This window comes from Eretmochelys imbricata, chromosome 2, assembly GCF_965152235.1.
Source record: "Eretmochelys imbricata isolate rEreImb1 chromosome 2, rEreImb1.hap1, whole genome shotgun sequence".
Taxonomy (NCBI): domain Eukaryota; kingdom Metazoa; phylum Chordata; order Testudines; family Cheloniidae; genus Eretmochelys; species Eretmochelys imbricata.
This window is the reverse complement of record NC_135573.1, coordinates 233,672,455-233,694,650: the sequence shown is the minus strand read 5'-3', so window position 1 is coordinate 233,694,650 and position 22,196 is coordinate 233,672,455. Positions and strand designations below refer to the sequence as shown.

General features: G+C 43.4%; 1 protein-coding gene across 1 annotated transcript in view; it reads left to right on the top strand.

Annotated features, from left to right (window-relative positions):
• The first annotated feature begins 2,918 nt into the window (after positions 1-2,918).
• Positions 2,919-22,196, top strand: part of C2H10orf67 (chromosome 2 C10orf67 homolog) — a 126,090-nt gene continuing 106,812 nt past the window's right edge. The window contains exons 1-4 of the mRNA XM_077808212.1: positions 2,919-3,019; positions 8,152-8,272; positions 12,392-12,535; positions 13,484-13,558. Of these exons, the coding sequence (XP_077664338.1) occupies positions 2,919-3,019; positions 8,152-8,272; positions 12,392-12,535; positions 13,484-13,558 (441 nt within the window). The remainder of the gene's footprint in view (positions 3,020-8,151; positions 8,273-12,391; positions 12,536-13,483; positions 13,559-22,196) is intronic.

Genomic DNA, 22,196 nt, shown 5'->3' with positions numbered 1-22,196 from the left:
AAACTCTGGGTTTTTTCCTACTCCCCAGGAAAGAGGAGTCATGCAAATGGACTCCTCCCATCATCTGAGAGCACGTGGCAGGAGGGGGATGCAAACCCCAAACAAAAGAAACTAAGGCTTTCTATGTTGCTGGGATTCTGGAGAGGTAAGGTGTTTCCTGAGTATAAGCAAGAGATCGTCTGCTGCTTAGTTTGGGTTAACCCTAAAGGACAAATAGAGCTTGTTGATTATAGATGTCTCTATTACCTATTAAAACCTAAAACTGCAACTCATTCATGTCTTTTTTGTTGTTGCTTGCTTTAACCCTGTAAATAACTATCTAGTTTCCTTTCCCTTTTAGTAAATCTTCATAAAGTTTATTATAGGATTTGCAACAAGCAATGTCTCTTGGTGTGAGATTGAAGGAGCAATTGACTGATCCTTCACGACTAAAAGTAACCTGAACATTGCTGTGAATATTGGTCTTGAAGGCCACCTATCACAGAGATGAACTCACCTGGGTGGCAAAACAGAGTGGAGTATCCAAGGGGACTTCGTCTGTGACTCTGTTTAAGGCTTTTAATATACCTGAGGAGTTTGCACTTGATGCAGTTGGTTAGTGAAATCTAAGAACTCACAACCAATTTGGGGTTTGTGCCCTGGTTTTTTTTAATAGTCTGCCCTTAGGTTAGTACTTAAGCTCTGGCACCACCACTGCGAGTATTACAGTGCCAAGAGAAGAGGTAAGGGGGGCTCCCTGAAGACACATCTCAGTACTGGGAAGCACAGGCGCCGAGTCCATGGGTGCTTCAGGGCTGGGGAACCCATGGAGAAAATGGTGGATGCTTAGTACCCACTGTCAGCCCCCCTGTCGGCACCTTCCCTTCCTCTCCAGTGCCTCTCGCCTGCCGTGATCAGCTGTTCCACCCCATGCAGGAGGCACTGGGTGGTAGGGGGAGCAGCAAGGGTGGGCGTGCTCGGGGGGGGTGGAACGAGGCAGGAAGTGGTGGGGTGGGTGTGGGAAGAGGCAGAGTGGGGGTGGTGCCTTGGGATAAGGGGTGTAGTGGGGGCAGGGTCTGGGGCAGAGTTTGGTGGGAGCACCCACCGGGCATGTTAGAAAGTGGGTACCTATGCTGGGAAGTGTTCCAGTTCTAGGGTTGATACTGGCATAAATCTTGGTGTTGATGTCAGGACTGGTGTAACCATCTCTTGGGTCTTTTTTGCTGCTAGTGCCTTGGCGCTATCCCTTGTCAATGCTGAGGACTTCAGGGGCTTCTCTCTGAGCTTTGAGTCCTCTCTGCAGGATGGTTGCACTGACTGTTCCATGCTGTGTTTGTGCTTGGTGTGGGAGTGCCCTTCTCTCTGTGTTCCGAGGTTGGCATGATCAGCATCAGGGATATTGGTTCTGGTCCCAATAGTCTAGGTGCCTTTTTGGCTTCTTCTCCCTGCTCAAACTGAGGTGCAGTGCCCAGTAGTTGGGGCACTTGACGAAGACAGTCTTATTGGTTCTGGGAGGGAGAGTATCTCTGCTCTTAGATCGGATGCTACGTTCATGGATTGCTCCAAGAGATGTATCTTGAGCCTCAAATCTTGGGATTTTTGATGCAGGAAGAAAATGAGTGGCAGAAGGAACACTAGTTGGGGATGTGACCCTCCCTGACACAGACCAGGCATCTGCAGTGTCCATCTATTCAGGGCATTTAGGCATCAAAAGAAGGACAGGATTTACACCCAGTGGGGTTCAAGTTCACCATAGTTAGCAGTTGGTCCAATCAGTCTCATCCCACTTGGTTTTTTTGTTGGGGGCAGGGGAATGTCTAAAAGTCTAATAAAAGTATTTAATGCAAAGAATTAAAGATGGTTTCTTCAACAAAACAGAGATCTGAAGTTCAGGAACAGGTCAGACACAGTCCAGATTCCATCTCCCTGTCACAAGTGATAAGTAGGAACTGAGGGAGGGTCAAGACCACGCCACCCTTTATGCACAGCTCTGCCAGACGCTAGTATTCAAAACATTCTGAGCTTGTGTGCATTAGGTACATGCACACCTACAGTAGAATCCATATTGACACATATTCGAAGCACTTATGTTACATGCTTATTAGTACACTAAATTCCTTAATGAAGCTGGCAACCAAACTAAATATAGGATTAAGAAAACTGATTTAAAACCAAACTCCTCCAAAAAACCACATACCCACACATCACAAGCACAATTATGTCAAATTTTTCTTTTTTATTTGATGCTTTGTTGCTGCACCCCATTACCAATTACAGCAAGGGCTCCTGCTCTTGAAGGAGAGACTGCAGCTCTTCCTAGAACTTCCTAGACTGGTGGGTTTCACAGGGTGAGAGGAGGATAGGTAGCAAAGTTGGTGGGAGGCAGAGCTGTAGTTAGTTGTAGGGTTGGCACTAGTAGAGGGTGGTTAGATGGGTGGAGTGCTCCTCGGAGGGAGGGCTGGCAGGTATGAAGAGGTCACTGGAAAGTGGAGGCAGATAGATGGGAGTGGTGTCACTGCAGGAGAAGGAGCTGGAATATGCTTAGTGTGGAAATATGTTGGCAGGTGTCCTGCGTGGCCTGATGTCACTGAGGTTAAACGGGAGGGCTGGTGGACGTGTGTGGGGTGGGGGTTATTGCGAGTGTCCCGGAGAGGGGTGGGGGAGTAACTCTGTGAGGTGAAGTGCGGGAATTTAATAGCTGGAAGGGGGCTTCCATTGATTGCGTCACCGCAGCTCAGAGTCTGACTTCCTCAGACGCCCCTTCTCCACTCTCCCCTATTTCTCAGCGGAAGTGGCGTCACTTCTCTGTCCTCCAATTAATAATGTGTCCGGGAGGTAAGGCGGGGCGCTAGTTGCCATGGTATCGGACGCTTGACTCCTTTCTTGCGGCGCTCCCGGACCCTCTAGCGGAGACGCGGCCGGAGCCTCCGCGCCCAGCCATGAGCAGCATCTCGGTCGGGCGGAAGCTCAGCCTGTCTCCGCACATCCTAGAGCTCCTGGCGCTGCCCTGTTGCCTGGAGGAGCTGGAGGCCGACTGCCGGTAAGAGAATCCCGGGGCGGGGCTGGCACCTCGGTGGGGTGAACACGCAGACCTGGAGGGGGAAGAGCTGAGGGAGGCGGGGGAGCTTGAGGGGGAGGAGCCGAGGTAGAAGGGGGAGCTGGGGGGCAGCTGGGGGAGGCGGGGGAGCTGGGAGGGGAGGAGGTGGCAGGGCAGCTGAGGGAGGCGGGGGAGCTGGAAGGGATGCAGGTGGCAGGGCAGCTGAGGGAGGCGGGGGAGTTGGAAGGGATGGAGGTGGCAGGGCAGCTGAGGGAGGCGGGGGAGCTGGGAAGGGAGGAGGTGGCAGGGCAGCTGAGGGAGGCGGGGGAGCTGGAAGGGATGCAGGTGGCAGGGCAGCTGAGGGAGGCGGGGGAGTTGGAAGGGATGGAGGTGGCAGGGCAGCTGAGGGAGGCGGGGGAGCTGGGAGGGGAGGAGGTGGCAGGGCAGCTGAGGGAGGCGGGGGAGCTGGAAGGGATGCAGGTGGCAGGGCAGCTGAGGGAGGCGGGGGAGTTGGAAGGGATGGAGGTGGCAGGGCAGCTGAGGGAGGCGGGGGAGCTGGGAAGGGAGGAGGTGGCAGGGCAGCTGAGGGAGGCGGGGGAGCTGGAAGGGATGCAGGTGGCAGGGCAGCTGAGGGAGGCGGGGGAGTTGGAAGGGATGGAGGTGGCAGGGCAGCTGAGGGAGGCGGGGGAGCTGGGAGGGGAGGAGGTGGCGGGCAGCTGAGGGAGGCGGGTGAGCTGGGAGGGGAGGAGGTGGCGCGCAGCTGAGGGAGGCGGGGGAGCTGGGAGGGGAGGAGGTGGCGGGCAGCTGAGGGAGGCGGGGGAGCTGGGAGGGGAGGAGGTGGCAGGGCAGCTGAGGGAGGCGGGGGAGCTGGGAGGGGAGGAGGTGGCGGGCAGCTGAGGGAGGCGGGGGAGCTGGGAGGGGAGGAGGTGGCAGGGCAGCTGAGGGAGGCGGGGGAGCTGGGAGGGGAGGAGGTGGCGGGCAGCTGAGGGAGGCGGGGGAGCTGGGAGGGATGGAGGTGGCGGGCAGCTGAGGGAGGCGGGGGAGCTGGGAGGGGAGGAGGTGGCGGGCAGCTGAGGGAGGCGGGGGAGCTGGGAGGGGAGGAGGTGGCGGGCAGCTGAGGGAGGCGGGGGAGCTGGGAGGGGTGGAGGTGGCGGGCAGCTGAGGGAGGCGAGGGAGCTGGGAGGGGAGGAGGTGGCGGACAGCTGAGGGAGGCGGGGGAGCTGGGAGGGGAGGAGGTGGCGGGCAGCTGAGGGAGGCGTGGGAGCTGGGAGGGATGGAGGTGGCGGGCAGCTGAGGGAGGCGGGGGAGCTGGGAGGGATGGAGGTGGCGGGCAGCTGAGGGAGGCGGGGGAGCTGGGAGGGGTGGAGGTGGCGGGCAGCTGAGGGAGGCGGGGGAGCTGGGAGGGGTGGAGGTGGCGCGCAGCTGAGGGAGGCGGGGGAGCTGGGAGGGAAGGAGGTGGCGGGCAGCTGAGGGAGGCGGGGGAGCTGGGAGGGGTGGAGGTGGCGGGCAGCTGAGGGAGGCGAGGGAGCTGGGAGGGGAGGAGGTGGCGGGCAGCTGAGGGAGGCGGGGGAGCTGGGAGGGGTGGAGGTGGCGGGCAGCTGAGGGAGGCGGGGGAGCTGGGAGGGGTGGAGGTGGCGGGCAGCTGAGGGAGGCGGGGGAGCTGGGAGGGGAGGAGGTGGCAGGGCAGCTGAGGGAGGCGGGGGAGCTGGGAGGGGAGGAGGTGGGCGGGGTATCTGAGGGAGGCGCGGAAGCTGGTGAGTGAGTGGAGAGGACTTGGGGACCAACGAATGCCACGGATACAGGAGGAGAACATCTGGCTCTTCATTGTGGTGGGAACAGTGTGAGCTGGTACCTTGTTTGGTGGAACTGCTGCCTTGCTGTACCTAGCCTTACTCCCTCCAACTGAGTAGAGGACGTAGGGCACCTTGACACTAGCAATATTTTTACTGTCTATGCTTAAATAACAGTTGTGAAACTCTGAGAATTAGCATTAAAGGTTTTTTTTATAACACAAGAACTGCTTGGTGGTGGTTGTTTTTTGTAATGCTCCTTTTTCCAAAGGCCTTTTTGAAGAGCTCCTTCAAGGTATGCACTAACTTGTTTCATGGGAGTTTCAAGCCAGAGGATTGTACATCTGCTCTCGGTCGTTGTGAGAAATCCTTTCAAATTAAAAATACCAACTAGCTATTTGTAAGCAATACCAATTCACCCTCATAGACCTATTCTTCTAAAATGATGGCGGAAGATTAAATTATATTAAATCGCCCCTATGTACTGTTAATAATCCGAAAATAGCTTTTAAATCAGTCCTTGGCAGTACATGACCTTATTCTTACAACTCTGTTTCAAAATGCTTTATTTATATTTGTGTAAGATTTTAAAGATTACAAGGAGTTGTGCCTACTATTGCTTGACATCTGTTGTGCAATGTTCCTCAATGTAGCATTATTTTGGTATTACTAAAGACCTGTGTGTGAGATAAATACAATATCTTCTTTTTTCTCAAAGAAAATGAACATTTTAACCCTCCACTATCCCCATCCTTATGTTATGATCCTTTTAAATGTCAAAAGATAAGTAGGATCTGACTCAGCAACAGTTAAAGAACATGTGTGATAGGATGTGTTGCCCAGTGATTCAGTAGGAAGCTGAGTATTTCCATCTGCCTCCAGCAGTGGCTAAAATAATAGTTTGTTTTTAGGAGACAAAAATCCTATAATATGCATCCAGCCACCTGAGTAGTGGTGCACATGGGAGTAGTGTGCATGATACTCTTTCACCATGCTTTAGTCCTGATTCTGAACCCCATTAAGATGCTAGTGGGCATTCTGCTGATGAGTTTGGTGCAGTCTTTCAAATATAAAACTGATATTTTAGCCGCTTATATCCTTGTTTATATATTGACCAGGACTAGTGACAAATCTGTTACTCTAAATTCTAGATGAGGGGATGAGTATGTCACTGAGAATCTGTTTATGTATCTAGGTTTGTTGGAATTATAAGAAAAATGCCAGAAAGCAAAAAAGGGGTAATCAGCTGAACAAATAAAATTCAATTATTCATATCATTCATTTTTGTGTCACTTTAATACTTCAAGGTTATTGTGTTCTGTGCCTGTAAACAAAATGTTTTAAGGGTCACAAAATGGTTCTCTCTGAATGGTTTCAAACCTGTTCTGAGGCTCTTTCTTTATGAATTAGGTAATTTGAACATAGCCTTTTCTCTAATCTACACTGATCATCTTAAGCACCTTTCCAATTAAGGGATAGGTAGTTAAACCTAATCAATTTAAAACTAAAAATATTGTCACATCATAAAACTGGATATCTTATACAGAGTTTTGTGGTAGACTCTTGATCATAGCTTTTGCTTTTCAGCTTCTGTCCTCTGGGATGTTCCTGACTCCTGTGGACTACTTGACTACATATAACTCTCTGTTTACCATTATCTCTCATGGAAATTGTTGAAGAACAGAAGTTTCTTCAACAGTCTATCAGACAAAGGACTTGCTACATTTCTAGCTAGAGCTTACTAGTCAAAACTTGGCATTTTCTTCTAATCATAGAATATTATTAAGATGACAACGAGTAGTCATTTTCTAAACTGTGGAAAATGAGACCCAGAAGGGTTAAGTGTCTTGTCTTGGGGTAGTCAGTGTCAAAGTCAGGATTAGAACTAGAATTCTTGACTCTCAGTCCCATGGGGAATATGAGACAGAGATATGAGTTGTCAGAGGCCAAATAATGAATCCGGGACAGAACTGGGATTAGCCCTAGAGTTTGTCTGTTGAACATATTAATAGTACTAGCCATGACCGTGGCACGTTATGGTTGGTGGGTCAAAGTGCCTGACAAGCTGACATTTGTAATCATAGCATTGTAAAGAGGATCTCATTTGGAACACTTTCTGGAAGAATGTTGTTCTATTACCCTTTATGAAGGAGAGAGAAAAGGTTCGATCCAAACCGCTTTCTGTTAGGTATTGCATGAACATGAGTAGACTTGGTCCTCTCCCTTAGAGTTTTAACTGACAGATTCTTTGTACTCAGGCTAGCAAATCTTCCTTCCCCAGCCCCTTAATATCTTTAAAGTGACTTGTCCGAGACTAACCTGGATGTTCAATTTGATTGTCCCTCAAAAATATAATTAGTTTTTTTCCTAGCATAATTAGCCACATGCACTGTTCCTGAAGAGTAGTCTGAGGCTCAACTGGCTAAATGGCACCAGGGGAGGGATTTAGCAAAGCAGTTGAGGCAGGCAAGTATAATCTACTTATGTCGTTCAGTGACATTTACAAGGAAATTGTTGGTTCATCCTCAGGTTGGACATAGGAATCAGTCAGTGCATCCAACAATATTTTGAAGTGTAGGTTGGCAGGTTGTGAACAAGGCAGCGATTACATTTCACGTGGCTAAACTGTTTTTGGCTTTCTCGGGATGCTTGACAACAGAATTTGTCCTAGCCTGTTGTCCCAATAATGTTGAAACATATTTTGACATTTTCAGAACAGAATATTTAGGTATTTTGTTTCAAAACAAGTTTGAGGTTTTTTAAAATATTCTAAATAAGATTTAAAATGCCAGAATTGGAATAAAACATCTAAACAAAACACTTTTGACCTGAAATGAATTTTTTTTTCAGAATTTTGTTTTGTGGGAAATCTCAACATTTTTGTTTTGTCCCAAAATAGAAAAATGATTTTCCCGGAAACAGAAAATCTAGTTCCCACACAACTCTAAAATTAAGTATGATCTCCTGAACTGTATGAAAAATTATTAGTGTTGTGTATAGAAGAATGGTCCTAAAATACATTCTTTCCTCTCTGCATTCTCTTTCTATAGCGTTTAAAATAACGTTAAGTTTGTTCTGAAGTTTTTATCTGGATGTCTAATCAAAAACACTTTTCTTTATGAAACAAACATTACAAGGGAAAACAGATTGTAAGTACACTTCTTACTCCATTCTCCCAAATGATACCCAATTGTTATCTTAGATAGGTAAGTAAAACAATAAGAAATATGTGCTTTGGAGGATCACTGCTGTTTTGAATTTCAGTTCTTAAAGTTAAATTGCCTTAACTGACTACTTAATTTAGTAATCTTTCTTAAATGAAAAAAACTTTGTTTTTTTTTGTAGGCCTTCCATTTCAGATGACTTAAAAGTAGGCTATTTTATCACAGATCATGCCACTCAAACAGATATCAAAGAAATAGTAGAACTAAAGGAGCTGACTACTACTACACAAGCCCTAGTACAGGTAAGAGAGCTTCTTGGATATGTCTCAGGATATTCTTCACCATGTTGTAGGACAGATCTTCTGTCAAAGTCATCTTTACCTTTTAAGTTGTTGAGGGGTGGGGGCCTAGTCTAACTTTTTTTTGGTCCTGTTATGGTGGTTTCATTTATAATAAATCTCAGTTCTCCATTAAAATATGCCAATAACTCACATTTATATTAAATAGGAATAGCTGAATAAAAGTCTAGACAGTTTGTTTACCCTTATCAGAGTACATATTATATCTATGAGAAGATTGATCAAGCATATAAAAAAGGAAAAAGTTTAAACATGGTGAGCAGAGAATGAACATAAGGGAAGACTTTTAGACTTAAATGGTAAACCTTTTATATTAACGCCCAGGACTCTAGAAGAGAAGTTTAGCACTGGAATAAATAGGCCCAGCTCCATTAATACTAGCTGTGAATTGACTATGTATGTATATGCCAGAAAGTAGCTTGTGTAATACCCTTACTTTAAAAAGATTATGAATAAAACAATTATGTGATGAATTAAATAGGAATGTAATATTCAAATCAACTGGGTAGCGAAAGGTTTGTTGTAACTAAGGTCTTCTTTCACTTTACTACTCTGATTTTGGCAGAAGCACTGAGAGGCTTAAAAATAAAAGATTTGGATTAAAACAAGCCCATCTCTAACAAATTCATGTCTAACAAACCCATATTACAAAATAGTATGAGATATCACTATTTATTTTTTACATTTTTCATTCCTTTAAAATGCTACAAATGGAAAACTGAGGGAAGGAGATACTTTATAATTAAGGCTGCGAGTCTGTCATGGAAGTCATGGATTCTATGACTTTCCGGGACCTCCGTGCAGTTGCAGGTGCAGCTGGCCTGGGGTCCAGCCACCCTGAGGCTGCTGGGTCAGTCTCAGGCCATTGTGTGCACACACCCCCAGCAGCAGCAGTGGAGGTCTCTGACTGCCGTGTCCTTCCTCCCCGCAAGCAGCAGCGGGGGTCCTGGGCTGTGCCCCACCGCCCGGCCCTCCAGCAGCAGACCGGGCCATGTGCTGCTGCCTCTCTCCCCCCACCCACCCCCAACAGCTGCGTGGGTCCCAGGCTGCCCACTGCCGCCCACCCCCCACCCAGAGCACCTGGGGCACTCCCGCCCCCAGAACACCCAAGTTTTAGTCAGGGGTATTTTTAGTGAAAGTCATAGACAGGTCATGGGCCATGAATTTTTGTTTACTGCCCATGACCTGTTTATGACTTTCACTAAAAATACCCATGACTAAAACATAGCCTTATTTATAATATAGTGCATTAACCTGCTGTGATTATTGCTGCAGACTATTGCACCAAATAGCTCGGTAAGTTTTAAAATGATTTTATATAATTATTAAACAGTGCGTTGCTCTTATTTTGATCAAGTCTGTTCATGTTTGATTGAAATCAACAATTTCTATCTTACATGAACTCTAAGGTGCATAGTATGTGACTGTCTTTATAATACCACTCCCACAACCTTTAGTTGTAACCCTCTTATTCTCCTGATTCTTCACTGGGTTCTTCCGTCATTCAAAATATTAAATTTTCTTATCAAGTAGTAGTGTTCTTTAGTCAGTCAACTGAATTATCACAATCATGCCTTCTTACAGTGCTTAAAATGTAAGAACATAAGAATGGCCATATTGGGTCAGATCAATGATCCATCTAGCCCATTATCCTGTCTTTTGACAGTGGCTGGCGCCAGGTGCTTCAGGGGATGAACAGGACAATTATCAAGGAGCGTAGAAGTTCTGTTACACTGTATTAAATACAAATGATTTGATACCTGAGTGTTTGCTCATTTTCAAAGGAGGTTCACATTAATTACTCGCTGTCATCCTTGGCTTTTGTGACTCTATTCTCTCTTAATTCTCCCAAATTTTGGACATTCCTTGAGAGTCTCATTTAGTGGAACTTCCTTCTTTCCTTTCCTCTTTCTTTCTGTTCAAGCCCCTTAGGACTCCATTCTTGGCCCCCTCTTCCTTTCACTCTGTTTGTGTGACCTCAGCTGCCAGCTGGGCTTTGACTACCATCTTCATGCTAATGACTCACAAATACAACTCCCTACTCCAAATTTATCTCCTTTCATCCAAGATAAACTCTTAGCCTGTCTTTCTGACATCTCCTAGTGTGTGTCCAGCTATCGAATGAAACATAACATGGCCAAAACTGAGCTCCTGATCTTTCCTCCAGAGCCCTCCACTCACTCCTTTCTCTTTCACATAAGACAACACCACTATATTCCCTGTTGTTCAAGCCCTTAATTTATTGGCTTTTGCTTTGACTCAGGCCTTTTCCTTTGATCCTTACAGTAGGGGGGCAGAAATGGGAGGGGGAGTGGGAGCTAGTGCTTCTCCAGTGGCAATATTGAAGGGGTAAAAAACATGCATGTGTGAAGGGGTCGGTGTGAGAGTGGGACCTGGAGGGGTTGAAGTGGCCACCTCAGTGCCTAGGATTGGGCTGGAGAGCAGGAAGGAGCAGCTGGGACCCCCTTCCCTGCCTGGAACTCGCTGCCCACTCCCATCCCCCACAGAGTCTCAGTATCTACCCTTAATCCCACTTCTATCCCTCTGCCCCACCATTGACAGTGAGCTTTCACCTCCACCACTCCTCCCACACACATCCAGGCCACTTCTACATCTTACAGCTTCTTCTTGCACAGTATGTATAAGATCTGACTTTTCTTCCTGCCTATACTGACAACATTCTTTTCCAAGCGCTGATCATGTAGCACCTTGACTACTGCAATCTCCTCCTCTCTGGCCTCTAAGTCTACAACCTCAGCCCTCTCAAGTCCATTCAACTTGGCTCATTGCTCTGACTGTATCATCCCCCCATGCCCTTTAATTCCTTTTCATTGGATCCATAATGCTAATTTCTTGTCCTTACTTTCAAAACAGTTGACAATTTAGTCTTATCCTTCCTATACTCTAAATCCCTCCTCAAAACTCATCTCTGCCATAGGGCATGCAGAAAACTACAACCTAATATGTCTAAGCAGTGGCAAGTTTTGACCACAGCTATGAAATGGCTAAAAATGGCATACATCTTATTATATTTGTTACCCTGTCTCCCCCACCACCTATTGTGGCCTTCACATTGTTTCATTCCCTTATTATAGCTTGTCTTTTAGACTGGAAGCAATTTGAGGCAGGAGCTGTTGTTTAATATGTTGTGCCTACCTACCACTATAGGACCCAGCCTGGCTGTGACTTTTAGGCACTATGACAAAATAAATGTTAATAATGTTGTATCTGCAGTTATACTAGTATAGGTAGGATATATGATTATCATTAGGGCCCAGATCCACAAAAAGACTTGCATTTCTAACTTAGGCGCCTAAGTCCAAAATTTAAGTGCTGCTGAGATCCTTAAAACCCCTGTTCAGCTGCTCTCTGACTCTGGAGGTGCCTAAAATTCCTGAGTGCCTAACTTTTTTTTCTGTAAAAGTCCCAGGAGCCTACGTTTCTGCTCCAGGACATGCACCCAGATACCTGTCATTTCTAACCCTCAGTGCTATCCTCTAACAGGTGAAGGTAGGCATTGCCCTGCCTATCTTGCCAGTAGGCGTTCTCAGAGCACGCCTAATTCCACCCAAAGTGGCAGACGTATAACTTCACTATTATGAATCTGATTCTTCCATACCATGAGGTGCTTGCAGTATTGTTGATGCCAGTCTTCACTTTTTAACATCCCACAGTAATGATCATATGATGCAATGATCATATTCAAGATAAAGCATGTGACCGAGATTGTCAGTGGTGACATTGAGAATACAATACATAATTTGTTTTCATAACTGTTTATAATTTGTGTTTCACCCTACAGAGACAATTAGTTTGCTTTATGTAACTAAGTTGTTTGTTTTTTGTCAGTAAGTTTTCTGATAGAGTATTTTGTAGTCCTCTGTTTAGAAGGATGCCAAGGTATTTCAGTCAACAAAATTGCCACTCATCCAATGTCTTACATAAACAGAATCATTAAAGCACAAATACTTTCTGATTAGTTTATTTTGTATCAGCAGAGAAGATTATATAGAAAAAATGTCCTTTATAGTGTATATGTAATATCAGTCTTTACATTTTTAGTTCACTGACTCCATCCAGCAAGATTTTATGATCTATAAAAATGTCCTTCAAGCACGGTATGAGGAAAAAATACAAGAGCAAGCTTCAAATCTCTGTAGACAGATAAATGACAGACTGAGAGACATTGAAGCTTTTCATAAACAGGTACAGAGTAACCTATTTAAAATGTCAATTTCTCATTCATCTACCGTCTATATTTGGGCAGATTATTGATATGCAATAGTATAAAATAAAATTAATCCACAAATATGTTGATTAATATGAATGTGGATTTTCAAAGATTTGCATTTTAAAAAGTAGTGGGTAGTTATATGGAAAACATCTACATATAAACATTTGTAAAAATGTTTACAAAAACATCTTAAGCTTTAGTAACAAACATGCTAGAATAGTGAGAACTTTAAATTAAAAGGACATTAAAGTTGATAGGTCTAAGATTTAACCTACCTCTTTTCTTATGTGTTTATAAAGTCCAGGCAGTTCTTTATGTATTATCTTCCAAAATAAGTGCTTTAACACTCTTTTTGTTAACAAACCAAACTAATTGCCAATGTCCTAGTGCTCATGGAGAACCGTACAGTAACTGTCCAGTGCATGCTTATGAGTGGGAAGACAGCAGTAAAGGAAGGGGGTTTAGTTTTAAGCTTCCAAGATATCAGTATGAACAATAAATAATAAAACATATTTTAAATTGAGAAATTTATGGAGTTCCCTTTTTAAACATTTTCAGATTTACAGTCCTTGTACATATGTGCATATTTTTAAATATATTGGTTGCATTTCGAGTATTTCCTTTGGAAAGATTTAGTAGTCGTCATTTCTTTTCAACAGCATGGAACCCATTTATATAGAAGTGTATACAGTACAATTATTTAGGCAAATGTGGAAATGAGAGATCCTTATATACCAGTGATATAAACAACTAAGGGACAGAAAAGTTTTATAGGGGCACTGGCTCATTAACTTTTTTTCCAGAACAGAGGATTTGGACAACATTTTGGTTTTTGTTCAGTGGAAAAACAATAAGAACTAATGTTTTTCTTAAAGTCCATTATAATTGTTTCAGTAACCCATTAAAAATTTGAATTGCAGAAAGAAGTCAAAATTCGACAAAGCTACCAACAGCAGCTATGTGATGCACTTGCTGTTCTCAGAGTAGATTATGAGGTGGGTTTTAACTATAATTATTTTTTCAGTATAACATTGATTTGAAGAGTGATATAACGTTATTTACAGGCTGCAGCATTGTGAGTACAGGAGCATTGTCAAAGCTGAAAAAAATAGGATATGATAGAGCTGTTTGGTGAATTTGTCATATTAAGATTAAGCATTCCAAAAACAATATATTGAATAGAAATAGCAAAAATGAACATACTGTAAAAATATTTTAATAACTTTAAGCAACAACAATTAGTTCCTCTGCTACTGAAAAGCCTGACCTTGCATCGACTTCAGGGTACACAAGTAATACAGGATTGGGCCCAAATAGTTGCTTAGAGCTTAATCCTGCAGGCTTCTGAGGATTGAAGAAAGAGGTCTGAGAAAATCAGCGTAGCCTCTTAAAGGATGGAATCTTTGGAAAACCAACTTTAGCTTTAATTCACAAAATGAATATATCTTAGTAATTGAAATTATTCACATCTTTAAAATATTGCATCTTCCAATAAAGAAAGTTCAGATTCTTCCATTTTTACAGCCTATTAAATTGGAATTGTAACCACAGATCAGAAAAGAAAAATCCACTCATATGACCAGCTCTGTTCCAATATTTTCTCTGATTATCACACTTGTATTATGTATGTGGTGCAGCAGGTAAAAGAAAAGCTTCTTGGTGCATTTTGCAGTGTAGTAGCTGTGTTGGTCCCAAAACATTACAGAGACAAGGTGAGTGAGGTAATATCTTTTATTTTGTCCTATTACTGCAGAGGTGTAACAGGCCACTTCACATTGAATGGTTTCTTACAAATATGTGTTAACTACTTGTGCTAAACAATGTATTCCACCTTGTATTTAATTATGATCTTCTGAGTACCTTTCCCAGACCTGAATAAGACTCTCTAAAGTTAGAAAGCTTGTCTCTTTCACCAACAGAAGTTGCTCCAATAAAAGGTATTACCTCACCCATGTTGTCTCTTGGTGCATTTTGCAATTCCACTCTCAAACTGTCATTGCAGACAAAGTGGTGACTGACCATAAGTAACCTAAATCAGTGGTTCTTAAGCAGGGATATATGTACCTCTGGAGGTACGCAGAGATCTTCCGGGGGTACATCAGCTCATCTAGATACTTTCCTCAAGGCTGACAAAGGAGGTGCTGTTGTCGTCATGAATAGGTCAGAATATGAACAAGAGGCAGCTCGGCAGCTCTCCAACACCATTTTCTACAAGCCATTACCCTCTGATCCCACTGAGAGTTACCAAAAGAAACTACAGCATTTGCTCAAGAAAATCCCTGAAAAAGCACAAGATCAAATCCGCACAGACACACCCCTGGAATCCCGACCTGGGATATTCTATTTACTATCCAAGATCCATAAACCTGGAAATCCTGGGCGCCCCATCATCTCAGGCATTGGCACCCTGACAGCAGGATTGTCTGGCTATGTAGACTCCCTCCTCAGGCCCTACACTACCAGCACTCCCAGCTACCTTCGAGACACCACTGACTTCCTGAGGAAACTACAATCCATCGGTGATCTTCCTGATGACACCATCCTGGCCACTATGGATGTAGAAGCCCTCTACACCAACATTCCTCACAAAGATGGACTACAAGCCATCAAGAACACTATCCCCGATAATGTCACGGCTAACCTGGTGGCTGAACTTTGTGACTTTGTCCTTACCCATAACTATTTTACATTTGGGGACAATGTATACCTTCAGCTCAGTGGCACTGCTATGGGTACCTGCATGGCCCCACAGTATGCCAACATTTTTATGGCTGACTTAGAACAACGCTTCCTCAGCTCTCGTCCCCTAACGCCCCTACTCTACTTGCGCTATATTGATGACATCTTCATCATCTGGACCCATGGAAAAGAAACCCTTGAGGAATTCCACCATGATTTCAACAATTTCCATCCCACCATCAACCTCAGCCTGGTCCAGTCCACACAAGAGATCCACTTTCTGGACACTACGGTGCTAATAAACGATGGTCACATAAACACCACCCTATACCGGAAACCTACTGACCGCTATTCCTACCTACATGCCTCCAGCTTTCACCCTGACCACACCACACGATCCATCGTCTACAGCCAAGCTCTGCGATACAACCGCATTTGCTCCAACCCCTCAGACAGAGACAAACACCTACAGGAGCTCTATCAAGCATTCTTACAACTACAGTACCCACCTGCGGAAGTGAAGAAACAGATTGATAGAGCCAGAAGAGTTCCCAGAAGTCTCCTACTACAGGACAGGCCTAACAAAGAAAATAACAGAACGCCACTAGCCGTCACCTTCAGCCCCCAACTAAAACCCCTCCAACGCATTTGCAAGGATCTACAACCTATCCTGAAGGATGACCCAACACTCTCACAAATCTTGGGAGACAGGCCAGTCCTTGCCTACAGACAACCCCCCAACCTGAGGCAAATACTCACCAGCAACCACATACCACACAACAGAACCACTAACCCAGGAACCTATCCTTGCAACAAAGCCCGTTGCCAACTGTGCCCACATATCTATTCAGGGGACACCATCACAGGGCCTAATAACATCAGCCACACTATCAAAGGCTCGTTCACCTGCACATCCACCAATGTGATATATGCCATCATGTGCCAACAATGCCCCTCTGCCATGTACGTTGGTCAAACTGGACAGTCTCTATGTAAAAGAATAAATGGACACAAATCAGATGTCAAGAATTAAAACATTCATAAAACAGTCGGAGAACACTTCAATCTCTCTGGTCACGCGATTACAGACATGAAAGTTGTGATATTACAACAAAAAAACTTCAAATCCAGACTCCAGCGAGAAACTGTTGAATTGGAATTAATTTGCAAATTGGTTACAATTAACTTAGGCTTGAGTAGAGACTCGGAGTGGCTAAGTCATTATGCAAAGGTAACCTATTTCCCCTTGTTTTTTCCTTCCCCCCTCCCCCCCAGACGTTCCTGTTAAACTCTGGATTTGTGCTGGAAATGGCCCACCTTGATTATCATACACATTGTAAGGAGATTGATCACTTTAGATAAGCTATTACCAGCAGGAGAGTGGGGTGGGAGGAGGTATTTTTTCATGCTTTGTATGTATATGAAAAGATCTTCTACACTTTCCATAGTATGCATCCGATGAAGTGAGCTGTAGCTCACGAAAGCTTATGCTCAAATAAATTGGTTAGTCTCTAAGGTGCCACAAGTATTCCTTTTCTTTTTGCGAATACAGACTAACACGGCTGTTACTCTGAAACCTGTCATAGTAAAATGAGAAAGTAAGCAATTTTTCAGTAATAGTGTACCGTAATGTTTTTGTATTTTTATGTCTGATTTTGTAAGCAAGTAGTTTTTAAGTGAGATGAAACTTGGGGGTATGCGGGACAAATCAAACTCCTGAAAGGGGTACAGTAATCTGGAAAGGTTGGGAGACATTGACCTAAATGACATTCTTCTGCCCTCTAGAGACTGTAGTTAAAGATCTAAGAGATCACACAAATTCTCATTTCACAAATTTCTAGATGTCATTTTACCAGTAAGAATAATTCTTGCCAGGAAGTTATTGAACTTTGATTTGCAGATAAAAAAAAAATTTAAATATGATTTTGCATCATTACAGAAAACAATGTCAGTATTTTCACATTCTTTTTTGATTGCTTTATTTCTGATGTGGGTAGAACACAGGACAATATCTTTAACTATAATTGTTTATTTTATATATTAGTACATATTTATGCATAAAATAGCATAGTCAGGTGCAGGTGTATACTAGCAAGTGGATAGCAGCAAGTGTACAGCATAGCACAGGGAGCATCGTAGGAAACAGTAATGGAAAACAAGCTGGAAAATGCAAATTTTGGGAGATATTTAAAGGGGAGAAGGAAGAATGTATAGTTACAAGAGGATGAAGACTCTTCCAGGCATATAGAGGGACATGGAAAACTGTGCAGTTGTGAATGAAATCAAGTCATTTAGGAAGTGGAGCTTACAGAGCAGGACAGAGGAAGGTGAAGAGGAGGAAAGGAGAGCAGTCATAAAGAGAAGTGCAGATCCAGAATGCTGAGAATGAGGCATCTGAATATGATGTGAAAGGAGACATGAACTTGGGACATGATCCAAGTGGCAGGAGAAGATGATGTTTGCATCAATGGGTTGTATACCCTAAAGGGAAGCAAGGGGAGAATCAGGGATCCAGGAAGGAGGAAGCTATGTTAGTGGAATTTTTAGCAGCGGGAAAAAGATAGCTGTTGAAGAGAGAGAAGTGACACAATTTAGCAACAGCCTGGATATTTTAAGGTGGAGTAGAGACAGAGACCATTCATGTCTCTTCTGCACCATTTCTGGACAATAACATGAAGTGCCATCTGAAAAATGAAACTGCTACAGAGTCAAGTACAAAATATTTTAAGTTTCTGAAAGAGTCACAAAATCCTCCCTAATGGTGATTTCAACATGGCAGTTGTAAGCAGTTCCAACCTTTCCTTCTAGAGGTGCTTGAATAGAGGCATCTTCTTTAAAAGTACTATATTTTTATGGACTATGAATAGAGTTTTGAAGAAAAATCTCCATTTTGAAAAAGCCTGTAATGAAATACACTCATAGCTATTCTTTGGGAATTGTTCCTTCTGAGAGAGTGTGTCCATAGCAATACTTAGTTTTCTGTGTGAAATCTTTCAGAGTAACAGCTGTGTTAGTCTGTATTCACAAAAAGAAAAGGAGTACTTGTGGCACCTTAGAGACTAACCAATTTATTTGCGCATAAGCTTTCGTGAGCTACAGCTCACTTCATCGGATGCATACTGTGGAAAATACAGATGTTTTTATGCACACAAACCATGAAAAAATGGGTGTTCATCACTACAAAAGGTTTTCTCTCCCCCCACCCTAATCTCCGGCTGGTAATAGCTTATCTAAAGTGATCACTCTCCTTACAATGTGTATGATAATCAAGGTGGGCCATTTCCAGCACAAATCCAGGGTTTAACAAGAACGTCTGAGGAACAGTGGGGGAGGGGAGGAGGAATACACAAGGGGAAATAGGTTACCTTGCATAATGACTTAGCCACCCCGAGTCTCTATTCAAGCCTAAGTTAATTGTAGCCAATTTGCAAATTAATTCCAATTCAGCAGTCTCTCCTTGGAGTCTGTTTTCGAAGTTCTTTTGTTGAAGGATAGTCACTTTGAGATCAGAAATCGAGTGACCAGAGAGATTGAAGTGTTCTCCGACTGGTTTTTGAATGTTATAATTCTTGACATCTGATTTGTGTCCATTTATTCTTTTACGCAGAGACTGTCCAATTTGCCCAATGTACATGGCAGAGGGGCATTGCTGGCACATGATGGCATATATCACATTGGTGGATGTGCAGGTGAACGAGCCTTTGATAGTGTGGCTGATGTTATTAGGCCCTGTGATGGTGTCCCCTGAATAGATATGTGGGCACAGTTGGCAACGGGCTTTGTTGCAAGGATAGGTTCCTGGGTTAGTGGTTCTGTTGTGCGGTATGTGGTTGCTGGTGAGTATTTGCTTCAGGTTAGGGGGCTGTCTGTAGGCAAGGACTGGCCTGTCTCCCAAGATTTGTGAGAGTGTTGGGTCATCCTTCAGGATAGGTTGTAGATCCTTGCTAATGCGTTGGAGGGGTTTTAGTTGGGGGCTGAAGGTGACAGCTAGTGGCGTTCTGTTATTTTCTATGTTAGGCCTGTCCTGTAGTAGGAGACTTCTGGGAACTCTTCTGGCTCTATCAATCTGTTTCTTCACTTCCGCAAGTGGGTATTGTAGTTGTAAGAATGCTTGATAGAGCTCTTGTAGGTGTTTGTCTCTGTCTGAAGGGTTGGAGCAAATGCGGTTGTATCGCAGAGCTTGGCTGTAGACGATGGATCGTGTGGTGTGGTCAGGGTGAAAGCTGGAGGCATGTAGGTAGGAATAGCGGTCAGTAGGTTTCCGGTATAGGGTGGTGTTTATGTGACCATCGTTTATTAGCACCGTAGTGTCCAGAAAGTGGATCTCTTGTGTGGACTGGACCAGGCTGAGGTTGATGGTGGGATGGAAATTGTTGAAATCATGGTGGAATTGCTCAAGGGTTTCTTTTCCATGGGTCCAGATGAAGATGTCATCAATATAGTGCAAGTAGAGTAGGGGTGTTAGGGGACGAGAGCTGAGGAAGCGTTGTTCTAAGTCAGCCATAAAAATGTTGGCATATTGTGGGGCCATGCGGATACCCATAGCAGTGCCGCTGATTTGAAGGTATACATTGTCCCCAAATGTAAAATAGTTATGGGTAAGGACAAAGTCACAAAGTTCAGCCACCAGGTTAGCCGTGACATTATCGGGGATAGTGTTCTTGATGGCTTGTAGTCCATCTTTGTGAGGAATGTTGGTGTAGAGGGCTTCTACATCCATAGTGGCCAGGATGGTGTCATCAGGAAGATCACCGATGGATTGTAGTTTCCTCAGGAAGTCAGTGGTGTCTCGAAGGTAGCTGGGAGTGCTGGTAGTGTGGGGCCTGAGGAGTGAGTCTACATAGCCAGACAATCCTGCTGTCAGGGACATCTGTATTTTGAACATATTTACCTCTGTGCTTAAATATTTCTTTTAAAAAAATCCTTAATATGATGTACCACCAGTTGTGCTCTCTGAAAATATGTTTCAAAGAGATGATGGCCACAAGAATCTTTGATGAAACAAAGCATGGGTCAGTTGTGTTTTAAGTGGTGGCACTGTAAGAAGTTAATGCAAATCAGTATTTTTCTTCATAGATTTCCCTTTGGAATTTGATGTCAAAGAGCAATTACTTACATTTAACTACCGCCTATTGGGTAATAATTAGGGCTGTCAAGCAATTAAAAAAAAGAATCGTGATTAATTGCACTATTAAATGATAATACAATACAATTTAAATATTTTGGATGTTTTCTACATTTTTCAAATATATTAATTTCAATTATTATACATTACAAAGTGTACAATGCTCACTTTATATTTTTGATTACAAGAATTTGCACTGTAAAAACAAAAGAAAGTATTTTTCAATTCAGCTAATACAAGTACTGTAGTGCAATCTTTTTATCATGAAAGTTGAACTTACAAATGTAGAATTATGGACAAAAAAAGTGCATTCAAAAATAAAACAATGTAAAATTGTAGAGTCTGAAAGTCCACTCAGTCCTACTTTTATTCAGTCAATCGCTCAGACAGACAAGTTTGTTTACATTTGCAGGAGATAATGCTGCCTGCTTCTTGTTTACAATGTCACCTGAAAGTGAGAACAGGCATATTCTCATGGCACTGTTGTAGCCAGCGTCGCAAGATATTTATGTGCCAGATACGCTAAAGATTCATGTCCCTTCATGCTTCAACCACCATTCCAGGGGACTTGCATCCATGCTGATGACGGGTTCTGCTCGATAACAATCCAAAGCAGTGTGGACCGAAGGATGTTCATTTCCATTATCTGAGTCAGATGCCACCAGCAGAATGTTGATTTTTTTTTTCTTTTTGTTTTGGTGGTTTTGGTTCTGTAGTTTCCGCATTGGAGTGTTCCTCTTAAGATTTCTGAAAGCATGCTCCACACCTCGTCTCCCTCAGATTTTGGAAGGCACTTCAGATCCTTAAACCTTGGGTCGAGTGCTGTAACATATCTTTAGAAATCTCACATTGGTACCTTCTTTGCGTTTTGTCAAATCTGCAGTGAAAGTGTTCTTAAAATGAACGTGCTAGGTCATCATCCGAGACTGCTATAACATGAAATATGTGGCAGAATATGGGTAAAACAGAACAGGGGACATACAATTCTCCCCCAAGAGGTTCAGTCACAAGTTTAATTAAACACTTTTTTTTTAATGAGCGCCCTCAGCATAGAAGCACGTCCTCTGGAATGGTGGCCGAAGCAAGTAGGGGCACACGAATGTTTAACATATCTGGCACATAAATACCTTGCAGTGCTGGCTACAAAAGTGCAAATGCCTGTTCTCACTTTCTGGTGACGTTGTAAATAAGAAGAGGGCAGCATTATCTCCTGTAGCTGTAAACAAATTTGTTTGTCTTAGCGATTGGCTGAACAAGAAGTAGGACTTAGTGGACTTGTAGGCCCTGAAGTTTTACATTGTTTTGGTTTTGAGTGCAGTTATGTAACAAACCTCTACATTTGTAAATTGCACTTTCATGTTAAAGAGATTGCACTACAGTACTTGTATGAGGTTAACTGAAAAATATTTCTTCTGTTTATCATTTTTACAGTGCAAATATTTGTAATAAAAATATATACTTTGATTTCAATTACCACACAAATACAATATAGATGAAAATGTAGAAAAACATCCACAATATTTAATAAATTTTTATCTAACAGTGTGATTAAAAAAATTAATCACAATCAGTTTTAATCGCAATTAATTTTTTGAGTTAATCGCATGAGTTAACTGCGATTAATTGACAACCCTAGAAATAATTTAATTGTCCCTCATGTTGTCATGTGACAATCCAGCATGTTAAAATGGTATTACACAAGCTATCAGAAAAGAAGTATGACAAGATTTTGTTAGCCATGAAGTATACAGAGGAAGTTCTCGCCATAGGACTGAGATTAAAATGAGCAAATGCACAGCTAACATGAGTTAGTGTCCCACTAAATGTTG